Source organism: Macaca nemestrina, chromosome 7, assembly GCF_043159975.1.
Source record: "Macaca nemestrina isolate mMacNem1 chromosome 7, mMacNem.hap1, whole genome shotgun sequence".
Lineage (NCBI taxonomy): Eukaryota > Metazoa > Chordata > Mammalia > Primates > Cercopithecidae > Macaca > Macaca nemestrina.
Window position 1 is genome coordinate 87,772,657 of NC_092131.1, and position 14,609 is coordinate 87,787,265.

General features: G+C 44.9%; 1 protein-coding gene across 1 annotated transcript; it reads right to left on the reverse strand.

The window, feature by feature from the left end:
* Positions 1-10,204: 10,204 nt before the first annotated feature.
* LOC105496549 (epididymal protein 3A) lies at positions 10,205-12,666 on the reverse strand. The gene is made up of 2 exons (XM_011767056.3): positions 12,561-12,666; positions 10,205-11,027 (listed from the first exon to the last, which is right to left on the reverse strand). Exon 2 carries the CDS (start codon positions 10,999-11,001, stop codon positions 10,558-10,560), a length of 444 nt encoding a protein of 147 aa, XP_011765358.1. The 5' UTR covers positions 11,002-11,027; positions 12,561-12,666; the 3' UTR covers positions 10,205-10,557.
* Positions 12,667-14,609: the final 1,943 nt, after the last annotated feature.

Consider the following 14,609-nt stretch of genomic DNA (forward strand, 5'->3'; position numbering starts at 1 on the left):
AGTAGCTGGGATTACAGGCACACACCACCACTCCCGGCTTATTTTTGTATTTTTAGTAGAGACGGGTTTCACCATGTTGGCCAGGCTGGTCTTGAACTCCTGACTTCGAGTGATCTACCTGCCTTGGCCTCCCAAAGTGCTGGGATTACAGGTGTGAGGCACCATGCCTGGTCATTCTTGTTGTTTTTTGAGATAGGGTCTTGCTCTGTCACCCAGGCTGGAGTACAGTGGTGTGATCATGGGTCACTGCAGCTTCAAACTCCTGGGCTCACATGATCCTCCCATCCCATCTCCCAAGTAGTTGGGACTACAGGCATGTTCCACCATGTCAGGCTAATTTTTTGTTGTTGTTTTGAGACAGAGTTTCACTCTTGTTGCCCAGGCTGGAGTGTAATGGCACAATCTCGGCTCACTGCAACTTCTGCCTCCCAGGTTCAAGTGATTCTCCTGCCTGAGCCTCCCAAGTAGCTGGGATTACAAACATGTGCCACCACACCCAGCTAATTTTTAGTAGAGATGGGGTTTCTCCATATTGGTCAGGCTGGTCTCGAACTCCCAACCTCAGGTGATTTTCCTGCCTTGGCCTCCCAAAGTGCTGGGATTACAGGCATGAGCCACCGCTCCTGGCCCAAGGCTAATTTTTTAATTATTTGTAGAGATAGGGTCTCACTGTGTTGTCCAGTCAGGTCTTGAACTCCTGGGCTCAAGCAATCCTAGTGCTTCAGCCTCCCGAAGTGCTGGGATTATAGGCATAAACTGCTACGGCCATCAAGGAAGGTCACTTTGGTCTTTAGGTCATGCGATTCAAAAGTAAACAATTGTTGGGATGCAGAAAAATGCATCCTTTAGATCCAACGCTGAAAACCATCTGTAGTTTCCAGGTATAGCAGTAAAATATATGGGTTAGGTACCGTTGGATGAATATCCTGGACTATTTCATTAATAGCTCTCAGGTCTTAAATCGATATTCATTGGAATGTGGCTTTCCTACAGGCAGGATGGGAGTGTTATATAGGAACCTATAAGGACAGGCCAGTCCATTTTTCAGAAATTTTTGTAAGATAGATTTTATCTCTTCTGAGGCTTCCTTTTTTAATGGGTAATGTTTTTTCCAGGGCACTCCAGCCCCCTCTTTTATCTCCATGTGCCCTGGCTGCATGTTTCTTGCTTTTCCTGAGACCCCCATCTGCCCAAATGCAATTATTCACTCTTTTGCAGACTTCTGGGGAAAGCTTTTCCTTTTTCATCTCAGGGTGAGTGGGTATCATCTATAGTCACAGTGCCTGTTCTGGTGGGACCTGCAGGTGTAGTTGCTGTTTTTCTAGGGAAAAAGTTACTTGAGCACTTAATTTGCATAGTATGTCTTGTCCTAGCAGGAGAATCAGCCATTCTGGCATATAGAGAAGGCTGTGCCTTAGTTCCAAGTTTTCCAGTTTGCATTCTGAAGGTTGTAAGAAAGCCTTTTGTTGCACTCCTTGTGCAACCCCTGCCACAGGCACAGTCATTTCGGTGCTCTTTGCCTCTAGGGTGTTAGGAACTGAGTAGGTCACTCCCTTTTTGACAATAAATTAATTAGTTTGTTCCCCACTGTCAACTGTACCCACGGTTTCTGTGAGGAAATTCCTCATTCTCTATCAGAGCTGTAGTCCTGGTTCCACCATCTGCTGGTGGGTCTTTTCCTTCGTACTTTCCCCCTTTTTGTGGTCCTTGGCTCCCTTCATTTTGGGGCAGTTAACCTTCCAGTGGCCCTCTTCCTTATGATAGGTGCGCTGGTTGTGGCCCAAAGGCTTACCCTGACTTTTCTGGCATGGAGCTTTCTCTGCTTGTTCCACATATACAGTGCCTGACTTTTATTTCTTTGCCATTGTACACTGTGAAAGCAATGTCAACTAGCTGAGAAGGGGTAATTCCAGTGCAGCCTCTTTTCTTCTCTGCTGAATGAAAGTCAGGGGCACTCTGCTGAATGAAAGTCATATGTACCAACTTCGAATTCTCAGGGTCTTCTGGTTTTGTATCAGTATATCTGCAGAAAGGTTGGTAAATGCATTCTAAGAGTTCAGAGGGGTCCTTATCTGCCTTTTGAATGACTGGCTGAACTTTATTTAAGCTCTTTTGTTTTGGCGCCCCCTCCTGATTCTGACGCCCCCTCCTGATTCTGCCCTGAATGCATGTTTGGTAGTGTTCCAGATGGGTCATGTCCCCATCTCAGCTGGGGTCCCAATTAGGGTTTGTACCTGGAATTGCTCCTGCAGGATCGGGGATATTGTTTGTCTCATGGAGGTGATGGGCCTCTTCATTTGCCTTCTCTATTGCTAGCCTTCTTTCATCTGTGGTCAGAAGCATAATAAAAAAGACCAAACATCTGCCCAGGGAGGCTGGTGGCTAGCAAAGATGGATTCAAAGGGATTAGTCATTTTCTGGGGGTCTTCTCTATAAGGTGGTTTGGAGCTTTTCCAATTTAGCAAGTTGGATGTTGAAAATAGGCTGTAAGTCCAGTAATGTCCGACAGATTGCGCTTCTATGTGTGAACCACCCACAGGCATCTGACTAAGTGGGAATTGCCCTGCTCCAGGCACAGTATTGCCCTGTCCAAATAGAATGCCCTGTTGGGTCTTGGAGGGACAGACCATTCCAACTCCCTCATCATATTGAGGTGGGGCAGTAGCCCCTTCCTCCAAATTTGGAGCGTCATGTGGTGATGGTGAGGCAGCCAAGCAGCAGTGGAGAAGGTGGTGCAGCAGCCATGGTGGCAGGAGCTGCTGGGGCAGCTGGGTTTAAAGCATATAAAAGAAATCTTTATCCCTTTGTTCCTGCATCTGGCTATCTGGCTTACGAAAGACATTCTTCTCACCTCTTTGTACAGCCGGTAGAAGCCCCTGCCCCATCCTGAATCCTGATTTTGCAATAATATGAGAACTTGTTATAAGGCCCTTCTTCCCGTTTCCCAGATCTCCGACAAAATAATTCTAACTGAATTAAAGTCCAGTATAGGGTACTCCTGTTCAGAGGCCAAATTCATCACCTAATCTGTAAAAAGTCTAAACAGTATCATAGGCCTGGTGGGGTGGCTCACGCCTGTAATCCCAGCACTCTGGGAGGCCAAGGTGGGCAGATCACCTGAGGTCAGGAGTTTGAGACCAGCCTGGTCAACATGTTGAAACCCCCATCTCTACTAAAAAAAATACAAAAGACATGGTGGCTCACGCCTGTAATCCCAGCTACTCGGGAGGCTGAGGCAGGAAAATCTCTTGAACCCTGGAGACAGAGGTTGCAGTGAGCCAAGATAATGCCACTGCACTTCAGCCTGGGCAACAGAGTGAGACTCTGTCACAAAAAACAAACAAACAAACAAAAAACAATATTGTAATAATAGATCATCTTATTCTTGGTCACGAGCTCCTAGCTATAAGCCCTCCAGTTAGCGAGGATGCGACTCAGGGGCTTCTGGACGGCATTGAGAACTTGTTGCCCATTCTGGCTTGGTTCCTATACCTGTACCACTTGACCCTGCTGAAACAGTGGTGACACCTTTTCACCACCTTGTTTCTTCTGCTCCTGTACTGATCGTCTCCTGTAACTAGACTTCTAGAAGTTGGATGGATCTTCCTGACCTCACACAACCAATGTGAGTAAAACCACTCACCGTTCCAATAGGCATAATTGTGCAATTCCCGCCACACAGCAAAAACAGTCAGAGAGATCAGAGAATGAACTTCCTGGACAGGTAGGGGGAGACGGGCAATAATATCCGCTACCACATCAACCTTATCCCAAGTTCAGGTGTTGCTGTGCTCAGTGCTCTGATAAAGGATGACTGAACGGCAACAAAGGGGGATGGCAAATCAGAGACAAAAAAGGGAGCAAGGGTTGGAGTTAGGACTACTTAAGGACTTACCCCAGGTGTTTTCAGCCTTCTTTTCACACAGACAGCATTGAGCACTGTAAGCAGGGTGACAGGACCACTTAGATAACCCGCAGAAGAGTCCACACACTTCTTTTCCCCCACGAGGTCTGGCACAGCTAGCTGTAAGATACACTTTGGGGTCCTAGAAAGATGACCTAGTCAAAATGGCAGAGATTGTTCCCCTCCAGGGCTAGGTTCCTGGATTGACTGGGGACTTACGCAGGTTACCTTGCAGAGAAAAGAAAGAAAGAGAAAGAAGGCTGGGCCTGGGGGCTCATGTCTATAATCCCAGCACTTTGAGAGGCGGAGGTGGGCAGATCACCTGAGTTCAGGAGTTTGAGACCAGCCTGGCCAACATAGCGAAAACCCATCTCTACTAAAAATACAGAAATTAGCCAGGTGTGGTGGCACTCGCCTATAGTCCCAGCTACTTGGGAAGCTTAGGCAGAAGAATTGCTTGGACCTGGGAGGCAGGTGTTGCAGTGAGCCGAGATCACACCACTGCACTCCAGCCTAAGCAGCAGAGCGAGACTCTGGGGAAAAAAAAAAAGAGAGAGAGAGAGAGAGAGATGGGTATGGGCCCAATGTAGATGCTACACACTCACACAGTCACAGATTCAGACAGTGCACTCCCAGATAGATCCCAACTGAGAGGGCTACATACAAATCTTGAACGCTTTTCTCAACCTCATGGCCCCGTGAAGAGCCATGTTGCCCAGGCTGGTCTCGAACTCCTGAGCTCAGGCAATCCGCCCTCCTCAGCCTCCCAAAGTGCTAGGATTAAGGCGTGAGCCACTGCACCTGGCCAACAATACTGTTTTTCAAATTTAACAAATCAGAAATAGAGAATAGAGAGTGTATCCAAATGAGACCCATCGGTTGCCCTGTGTCCGCATCAATGCCTCCTCTAGGAAATTGTTGAAGGGAAAAATGTTCTGCTGGAGTTAAAGTGGGTCCCTGGCCAAATTGGATGCTCCGACAGGTTTGAGAAGGGGAAACCATTCCTGCATCTCATCATTCCTGGTCTCTTGGTCCCCAGTGGGGACTATGACTCAGGTGCCAGTGGCCTGGCCATAGCTCCTTCACCAGGTGAAGGAGGCAGTGCCGACAGCTCATTTAACTGAACTAGCAAAGTACCATCATCCCTTTCCTATGACTCCAACAGTACAGGCTTAGTAATAGTCCCCTGTACCATAACTTTACATTTTTCTGTGTCAGCTTATATTGCCAAAGCAACACAGAACACTGTCTATAAGAGATTTCTTTCCACTTTTCTTCCTTGTTACAAAAGCGGTCTAGCTGCCAGATGACATAATAACTAAGGAACCTATTTTTGGTCACTTTTCCCCCACATTCTGATGGATGAAGGGGCCAGGTTGTATTACAAAAGTATTTTTTTCTTTTAATGGATTCTTAGGCAATGGATGCCCAATTTTGTGAAATGCAGCCTAACAGCCTGCCTGAGAGGACAAAATCAGCATTTTTCACATCAACCAAGATAAAACTACAATTAACATACAAAAAAGATGCAAACACCAGTTGTTCCACTCAATGTCTGAGTGCCTTTGATCCACTCCATCGGGGGAGGGATGACCTCTAGCCAGCAATGTAGTGAATGGCCACTCGTGAGGAAGAGGGAACAAATGGCCACCCTGAGCTAGGCCACCAAGATGCTGCTGGTTGGTCCTCGGCACTCACCAAAAGTAACTGCGAGGCAGAGAGGATGGGTTCCTGAGTCAGGCCTACTGAGCTTCAGCTAGTGATTCCTTTAGGATGCCCCCTGACACACAGGTAAACGGGACAAACAAGAACAGTAATGAGACCTCACAAGTCAGAAATCAGATTTCAGAAGTGAGACCAAGAGGCCCAAGAGTAGTACCCCTGGACAGTGCCCTATGGGCTCCTTCCAAGTGGGAAAGATGCCCTTGAGCAGGGCCCTTTGTATAGGTGGAGGAGAGTTGATGGGACCTCCAAAGAGGTTGTAAAACCTCTAAGAAGGCCAGTAGATCGGGAGAAGGAAATGGGGGATGTCACCTGTGCTTGGGAACACACAGTAAAGATTTCTTCCATTTCCAGAAACCGTTCCTCCCCTGCAAGCAAGCCTGAGCTGAAGGTTGGCAGTGCAATGCTGGCAAAAAAGAATCCAGGGACTTCAGTGGATCTCCAGGTTCATCACAGTGGCAAGAAGGCATTGAACCAGGGACAAATGCCCATGAGGAGCCTCCAGGCTAGCTCTTGTTAAAAACAAGTTTTGGTGCTGCAAAAGGAATAGCACTCAAATGGAAATTTTCTCAGCAAGGCAAATTTACTTCTACAGAAGGATGCAGCTTATGCCAGTCACAATGGCAAAAGCACACTGAGCCGGGTAGGGCCAGGGTTTTTATCCCTAATGCAATTTGTTCCTACTGCTGTGTCCTTTCTCCACTGGCTAGGGTTGGACTGCACAGTCTAAACTGACCCAATTGGCTGTTTGAAATTGAACACAGGTATCTAGGCAGGAAGGGGAAGGCTATCCCTTATGGCACAAGGCATGTCTAGGTTTGTCAGGGCATGTCAGGGTGCGGCAAGGGCAGAAAGGGTTGTTTACAGCATAGGTAACTATAGAAACTAGAGAAACAAAGATCCCAGAAGAACAAGGAATTAAAACCTTTTGAAAAGGAATTTATCATCTCTGACACTCTCCACTAAATTTTAACCACAATAGATTCATTGCTTGGTGCCTAGCAAGTCAACATACCAAATAATGGCGATAAAGGCAGAGAGATAGTGTAATATTCCTAGGGCAGACAGACAAGGGGATGAGAAGAAAACTCAAATCTGCCTCCCTCAGAGGTTTAGGGGTAGGGTTTGTAAGGGGTCTGGACCAGAGCTGATTCATCAGGGATCTCTGATTCATCAAGAAGTGAGGGGTGCAGTCATGGGAAAGGGGGAAAAAGAAAACTACAATCTTGTGCTGAGCCAGTTCCTTGGTGGAGGTCTTTAGACCAGTTGGCACCAGCCACAACACTGAAATTCAAGATCTGAAACACCTTATGAAATTCTTGGCCGGGCATGCTGGCTCACACCTGTAATCCCAGCACTTTGGGAGGCTGAGGAGGGCAGATCACTTGAGGTCAGGAGTTCGAGACCAGCTTAACCAATATGATGAAACTCCATCTCTATTAAAAATACATAAATTAGCCAGGCATGGTGGTGGACACCTATAATCCCAGTTACTTGGGAGGCTGAGGCAGAAGAATCCCTTGAATCTGGGAGGCGGAGGTTGCAGTGAGCCAAGATCACACTACTACACTCCAGCCTAAGCGACACGAGGAGACTCCATCTCAAAATAAATAAATAAATAAATAAAATACTGTGAAAGGCAGAGAAACAACACAAAGCCAATATGCGAATTGCCTTTAAATATATATCACTTTGTATATCACATATACAAAGCTAATATATTAATTGACCTTAAATGCACTTTCCTCTTGTACTGTTTTGAACCACTATCTGCTAACCTTTTAGTAAAAGCAACTTTTAAAGAGCTACTTACATGAGTTACTTGTGAGAACCTATTTTAGGAGACCAGAATATGCCACCACAAAGTATGCTCTCTAGCACAAAGATTATTTTGAACTGCTTATTTTGAGAAACAGGATACACAGGAAATCTCTGAAAATAGAGTACACGTTACCCTTTTGCAAGGAAAATGTGCATTCATAAGGGAAACCTCCGTTCTTACAGATGTCTCCTTCTCTGTGCCAGAAGGAGAAAGGTCACTCTAAATCACAAGAGACCTTTCTCAGTGGAGAAGGTACTTGACTCAAATCAAACCTTTCCCTCATTTACTCTACTTTTCTGGTCATCTCCCTGTGACTTGCTCCCCACATGCATTTTCCTTAGCTTTAGCTGAAGATGGCATTGAAGCCCAAGTTCTAGCCATCCCTTTGAGTTACTCTCTGAGTTTCTCCTATGTGTATATGAGATATGCATGTTACTACATTTCTATTTGTTTTTCTCTTGTTAATCTGACTTTTCTTATGGGGCCCCTGCTAAGATCCTAAAAGGGTAGAAGTAAAATTTTTTTCCTCTCCTACACTATATTTTGAAGAGCATTTATCAAATAGGAAAAAATGGCATTTTTTTCCCCATATGTAAATTGATCATTGATGAAGAGCTACTGGTTTAATACTAGCCTCTTCTGAGTTTGGTTGGTAGAGATTGTCATCCCCAGGTGTCTGCTCCTCTCCAGGTGCACTCAAAAGTTGCAAAGTTGAGGAACTGCCTTTGGAACATGATGACCAATCTAGATACACTGACTACTCATTGAGACCAGAGTTACAGGAAAGTGTGCGGTCACCTCATGAATAATGTTGATACTTCAGTCTTTTCCCTGATTGTTTCAAGGCCAGAGCCCTATGTCTCTGCGAAGCAAACATGTTTATTATCAGATAAAATCATTTGTGCTAATGTCTTCTACTTGATGTGTCATCCTTAGGAAATGTAATGCCTTAGCCCATTTAACATGCACTGACTTTCTTAGAAACATTCTTAAGGAATTAAGTCTAACAGAGACATCTGTAAGTGTGTGGTTGATGGAGGAGGTGTTCTTTTTCATCCTGGGTGTGTACAGCTTTTATATAGATGACAGTCTACTCTATTTTTGTATGAGAAATTCCCACCCCTAGGGTCAGGGACAGCAGATGATTGATGGGTACTTACAATGATTGTTTATCAAAATCGAAATTAAAGTACAAAACCAGTGGGTGAGATGGGAAAGGAAACAATTTTCACTGAGTACCTATTATAAGCCAGAAACCATGCCACGTGTTTTATACCCAGTCAGCTCTGCCTATACCCAGAAATCTGAGTGGAACTAAGCGTGTCACATCATTAAAATCTACAATTTCAAATCTAAGTTGTTGGAACTCTAAATTATTGGGAACCTTAAAAGAATGTAATTATGGTGCTTGAGTCATGTGCCAGGCAGCTGTAACTAAGGCACGTGTATCTTGGTTTCTCTAGAGATTAAGCCTCGTTCTTACCTGCATTTGTGAAATGTTTTAAATGGCTGAAGGGGCCCAGGGAAGACTCATCCCCTCTCAACTGCTGATGTTCATTATGGATTAACTTCCCTCTTCCCTTTCTCATGCAAAGACTTCATCGCTTTCACATTGTCTTTTTGTTTTGTTGTTGTTGTTTTGTTTTTGTTTGTTTGTTTTCGCGACAGGGTATGGCTTTGTCACCCAGGCTGGAGTGCAGTAGCACAATCTCGGCTCACTGCAGCTCTGTCTTCTGGGCTCAAGCCGTCCTCCCACCTCGGCCTTCTCAGTAGCTGGGACTAGAGGGACATGCCACCATGTCTGGCTAATTTTTGCTTTTCTTTTGTAGAGACGGAGTTTCACCATGTTGTCCAGGCTGGTCTCAAATCCCTGAGCTCAAGCGATCCGACGACTTCAGTCTCCCAGTTTCACATTGTCTTAAGATGGAATGTTAAATACACTCTTTTGAGTTGGAAAGGATTGAAAAACAACTATAAATAGAACAAGTCATGTGGTGGGGGCACAGAAGTGTAACCAATTAATTTGTTGTAACTCTTGAACCAGTCTGGTATAGAAAATGCAATTCTCTCTCACTTCTTTCTCTTTTTCCTACATAAAAAAGAACTTAACTTTTAACTTTGGAGTACTGACCCTATTTCTCTGGAGTCTGTGTGCCACAGAATGTCCATTCCCAGCCTTTCACTTTAGTAAATTCTTTTTTATTTTTTTTGAGACAGAGTCTTGCTCTGTTGCCCAGGCTAGAGTGCAGTAGCGCAGTCTCGGCTCACTGCAACCTCTGCCTCCCAGGTTCAAGAGAATCTCCTGCCTCAGTCTCCCATAGCTAGAACTACAGGCATGCGCCACCAAGCGTTGCAAATTTTTGTACTTTTAGTAGAGACAGGGCCTTACCATGTTGGCCAGGCTGGTCTCGATCTCCTGACCTCGGGTGATCCACCTGTCTTGACCTCCCAAAGTGCTGAAATTAGAGGCATGAGTCACAGTGCCCAGCCCGCTCTTAAAACTGGATTTTGACCTTTTTGATTATTTCAAATTGATACCATGATGAGTGCTTACATCACTACTTGTCTCCAGTTTAGCACACAATCATTTATATCCACATGATATACATAAATATATCACATACATTAGACCCAGATACATAAAGTGCACCCTAAACCCCTTGCACAGCCATAGGCAAAAATAGCCTAGATCACCCATACCCACACCAATCACACAATACATACTCTGCACACATAATATATATGTGTCGCATATATTAGAATAATATATTTTATTTAAGAAAAAGAAGGTTGTTCAGCTTGGGTAGGTATAAAGAGAGTCAATATCAGGAAAAATCTTAGGTTAGTCAAGGATAGATGCCATAGGAGCTGAATCTTGGAAAAAATGTGGGAGTAAATTAGGCAAATTAGGACAAAATTGTATTACAGATACAGACACCACACCAAGATTTGGTATCAAGAAATCGCGAGGTACATAAACTCTAAGTACTTGGAAAACACTGACACATAAATGTAAGTGGGGAGTGGCTGGGGCTATTGATGGAGGCAGGGCCCACCACTTTGGAAGCACTGAATACTCTACCAATATCTGAGGATGTGCATAGACTTTCTAGTTGTTGATAGGTTCTATAATCTTCAGGTCTTCTATGTTATCAACATATCCATCTATGCCACAGTGGAATTCAATGTAGCTGAAGCTTCTGCTCTCTATGTACCTCCTGTTGTACTTCTCCCAGTGACACTCGAGTACTTTAAGGGCACCTGGGGCCCATACATATGCATTTCTATATCGGTTGCTCCCCTTCTCATCGATGCATGTACGCTGAATTTTGAACCATAAGCTATAGATGAATATATGAGACCTTTTGCCTTTCAGAGCTTCTTTTTCTCTCATGAGGACATCACATTTGTACCCTTTGAATTCTCTACTTGGACTTAAGTAATGAAGTTTTATGAATTCTCTCCAGTAAACGTCTTTACTGTATACACACAGCCTGCAAAGGATGTAAAGCAGGGCCAAGAGCATGCCCCAGATCTTTAGAGAGGATGTCATCTCAGTCACCAGGGCCACCTGCGTGTCTACAGGGAAGAGAAAGAAAAACATTATCCTGACAATACTCAGAGAACTGAGCTCCACCTTAAAATTCCTTTCCCTGCCAAGCAGGCACTTGGGCACATATTATATTGCTATTTGTTTCCCTATTAGAAGATGATGATTCTCATTAAAGAATACAGTTTCTGGACCGGGCGCAGTTTGGGAGGCCGAGGCGGGTGGATCACCTGAGGTCAGGAGTTCGAGAAACACCCTGGCCAACATGGTGAAACTCCATCTCTACTAAAAATACAAAAAGTAACTGGGCGTAGTGGCTGTAGTCCCAGCTACTCGAGAGGCTGAGGCAGGAGAATCGCTTGAACCCGGGAGACAGAGGTTACAGTGAGGTGAGATTGCGCCTCTGCACTCCAGCCTGGGCAACAGAGCAAAACTCCATCTCAAAAAAAAAAAAAAAGAATACAGCTTTCTAAGAACTAAAAATATGCTTTAGCGTGTGAGAGCCAAACACAAATTTGAAAAATATAGATCATGTACCTTTTGAGAATTTCAAATATCTCCTGTCTACCCTGTCTTCTATCCAATTTGAGGAGCCAATCACTATCTAGCTCTCTTTTACCAAATAAACTATCAGGAGATCATGTGTCCAATAGAAAAATGACATTTTAAGCTTTTTGTCTACAAAGTGGAAAAGATTGTTGCATTTTAAGGGAATGTAGAAGATGAGTAACTACTTGGGAGGTGGTTCCTAGGCAGAAGGCATTGGTTCTGGAAACCACAGCCCAGGTTGCACTTCTCTGAAAAATGATGTTTTTCCAACCTTGGCTTCCTTATAACACTTTCCCCAAAGCCTGGGTGAAACATGCGATCATTATTCACTATCCACATCCCTTCTCAGAGGCCATTTCCCTAATTATTGCTATTACAAATGATCTTCATTTGTTAGAGCTTATCGGCAATGCCATCATAAAAGGACATCAGTTTAGAACTGTTGCTGTAATCAATCAGGCACCAAGACTAAAACAGTCCCCCGCAGAGCTACTGTGGTCACAGCATAGGATGTATGGTCATTTGAAAAAGTTATCTCTTTACCAGCTCTCTGCCCTCATTTCCCATGAGGAGTATTCCTGGCCCTACTGAACCTCTAGCCTGATTCACAGCTCTGAGTATCGGTGTCCTCAGATAGGCCTAATAACAGCTCCCTACAGACCTGCGAGAGTCTAATGAGATGCAAGCATGTGAGAGCACTTCTAACCATGTCAAATGCCCACATCAGACACAGGGTTCCGCATCCACGGAACCCTGTCCTAGTGATAAAGGCCTACACAGGATAGAAGAGTAGGATGCAAGCAGCTTTAATGCATTGTGGTTGGGAGGACTGGCGGTGAAGGAAGGGAGGAGCAGGGAAAGCCTGTATCAGTGGGACTGGGGCTGACCAGAATTCAGGCCTTTGTTTTCCATGATTTGGATCCTTCTCCATTTTTTGCTATCTGAAAGCTCAGTCAGCCCCTTTCTAGTGCTCCTGGCTGTACCCCGAGCATCCTCAGCAGAGCCCTTCTTACCCTACTCAGACTCCGAGTTCAGGTCACTGGTTGTAGTGGGTATCAGCGTGTGGATCTGAAGAGCAGAGTCTGCGTCCTCCTCCTTTTCTCAGAGCCCTGGAAATCTGCAGCAGTGGAGAAAGGAAGAGCAGGGGGAGCTACAGCGCTCCAGCTGATTGGTAGTGGAGGGGGCGATGGGGAACAGCCTTATTATGTGAACTTGTTCTTGTATCATTTCATCTGGAACACTTGGGTTCACTCAAACAGTAGCCTCGAGCAAAGGCTACAAACATCAAAGGCTGAGCCCTGGGCACAAAATAATTGTAAGACCTAGGTGACCCCAGAAAGGGGTTATCTGGTGCTATCAGGAGACAACCAGAGACTTAGCATCTGCTCTCAATTCTAAGAAACTTCTGGGGAAGTCCCTGGAGGGTTATGACTTATGCCATGTTACACGGGAACTTCACTGAGGAAAGCCACTTTTTTTTTTTTTTTTTTTTTTTTGAGACAGAGTGTTGCTCTGTCGCCCAGGCTGGAGTACAGTGGCATGATCTCGGCTACTGCAACCTCTGCCTCCCGGGTTCACACCATTATCCTGCCTCAGACTCCTAAGTAGCTGAGACTACAGGCACCCGCCACCACGCCCAGCTAATTTTTTGTATTTTTAGTAGAGATGGGGTTTCACCGTGTTAGCCAGGATGGTCTCGATCTCCTGACCTTGTGATGCACCCACTCGGCCTCCCAAAGTGCTGGGATTACAGGTGTGAGTCACCGTGCCCAGCCTTTCCTCCTTTCTTTCTTTTTTTTTTTTTTTTTTTAGACAGAGTCTTGCTCTGTCACCCAGGCTGGAGTGCAGTCGCACAAACACTACTCCTTGCAGTCTCAACCTGCCAGGCTCAAGCCATCCTCCCACCTCAGCCTCTCGAGTAGCTGGGACTATAGGCGTGCAACACCATGCCTGGCTAGTTTTTTGTATTAATTTTTGTAGAGACAGGATTTCATCATGTTGCCGAGGTTGGTCTTGAACTCCTGAGTCCAGCTAATCCTCAACACGTTAGCCTCCGAAAATGCTGGGATTACAGGCATGAGCCACTTGGTCAGGCCAGAAAATCACTTTTAATGTTGTCAATTGTAAGACCTTCCTTGAGAGGTGAAAGAATATCTAGTAAAAACAGTGGCGAAATAGCTATGAATGATTAGGTAGCCAGTATCTGAAATTTCTTTACTCAGTTCTTGAATTATAACCTTTAGCTGTTTGGTGACACTGTACTGCTTGCTATTAAAATGTCACATAACCTAGCCATAGTTTCCACAATGCTACTATACATAACATCTGACTGTGAAGTACAGGTAACAAGGTGCTGGTTAAGTTGCTTTTCAGGACCTCAAGATTCAGTCCTGAACTCAGCTCAAACTGACAAGACCACGAACTCTTCAACTGAGTTTGTGCAAGTGTTCAATGTGTTACCTTTAACATCACAGCCTGATTTTTCCACCATATTTTTCATTCCAACTCCCTGCAATTTGGCAAATGTGATCAATACGGGTTCATCAACGCTAGTCAAAATTAAGATTTATGAATAAAGTAAGATTCTTGCAAATCTTTTCTATCAACACCTCTGAAGTCTGCTCCTAGCCAAACCACCTTAGTTGATTTTCTCACTGGGCCACCTTATTGTTGGAATCACAGAAGGTTCAGTTTATATCCAGAACTTATCTTCAAGCCCCCGCTCCTGTCAAGCAATCTTTGAGCAACAGGAAATCATGTGCTGACAGACTGGATGGACGGGAGATAGTCTCAGAGCAGGTTCTGTGCATCCTCTTACTTCTCTAGGAAATCATGTGCTGATAGACTGGGTGGACGGGAGATAGTCTCAGAGCAGGTTCTGTGCATCCTCTTACTCTCTAGGTCTTTGGGGGACAGGGGAGAGCAAAAAGGGAACAATTCTGGGCATCTGTATCTGGATGACTTGGGAGGTGATTCTGAGGGAAAGTCAGTTGTTTGTCGTGTGCCCACACATCCAGAGCTCTTTCCAACAAGTGTGCATTATCTATTGAAGACTTAAATTC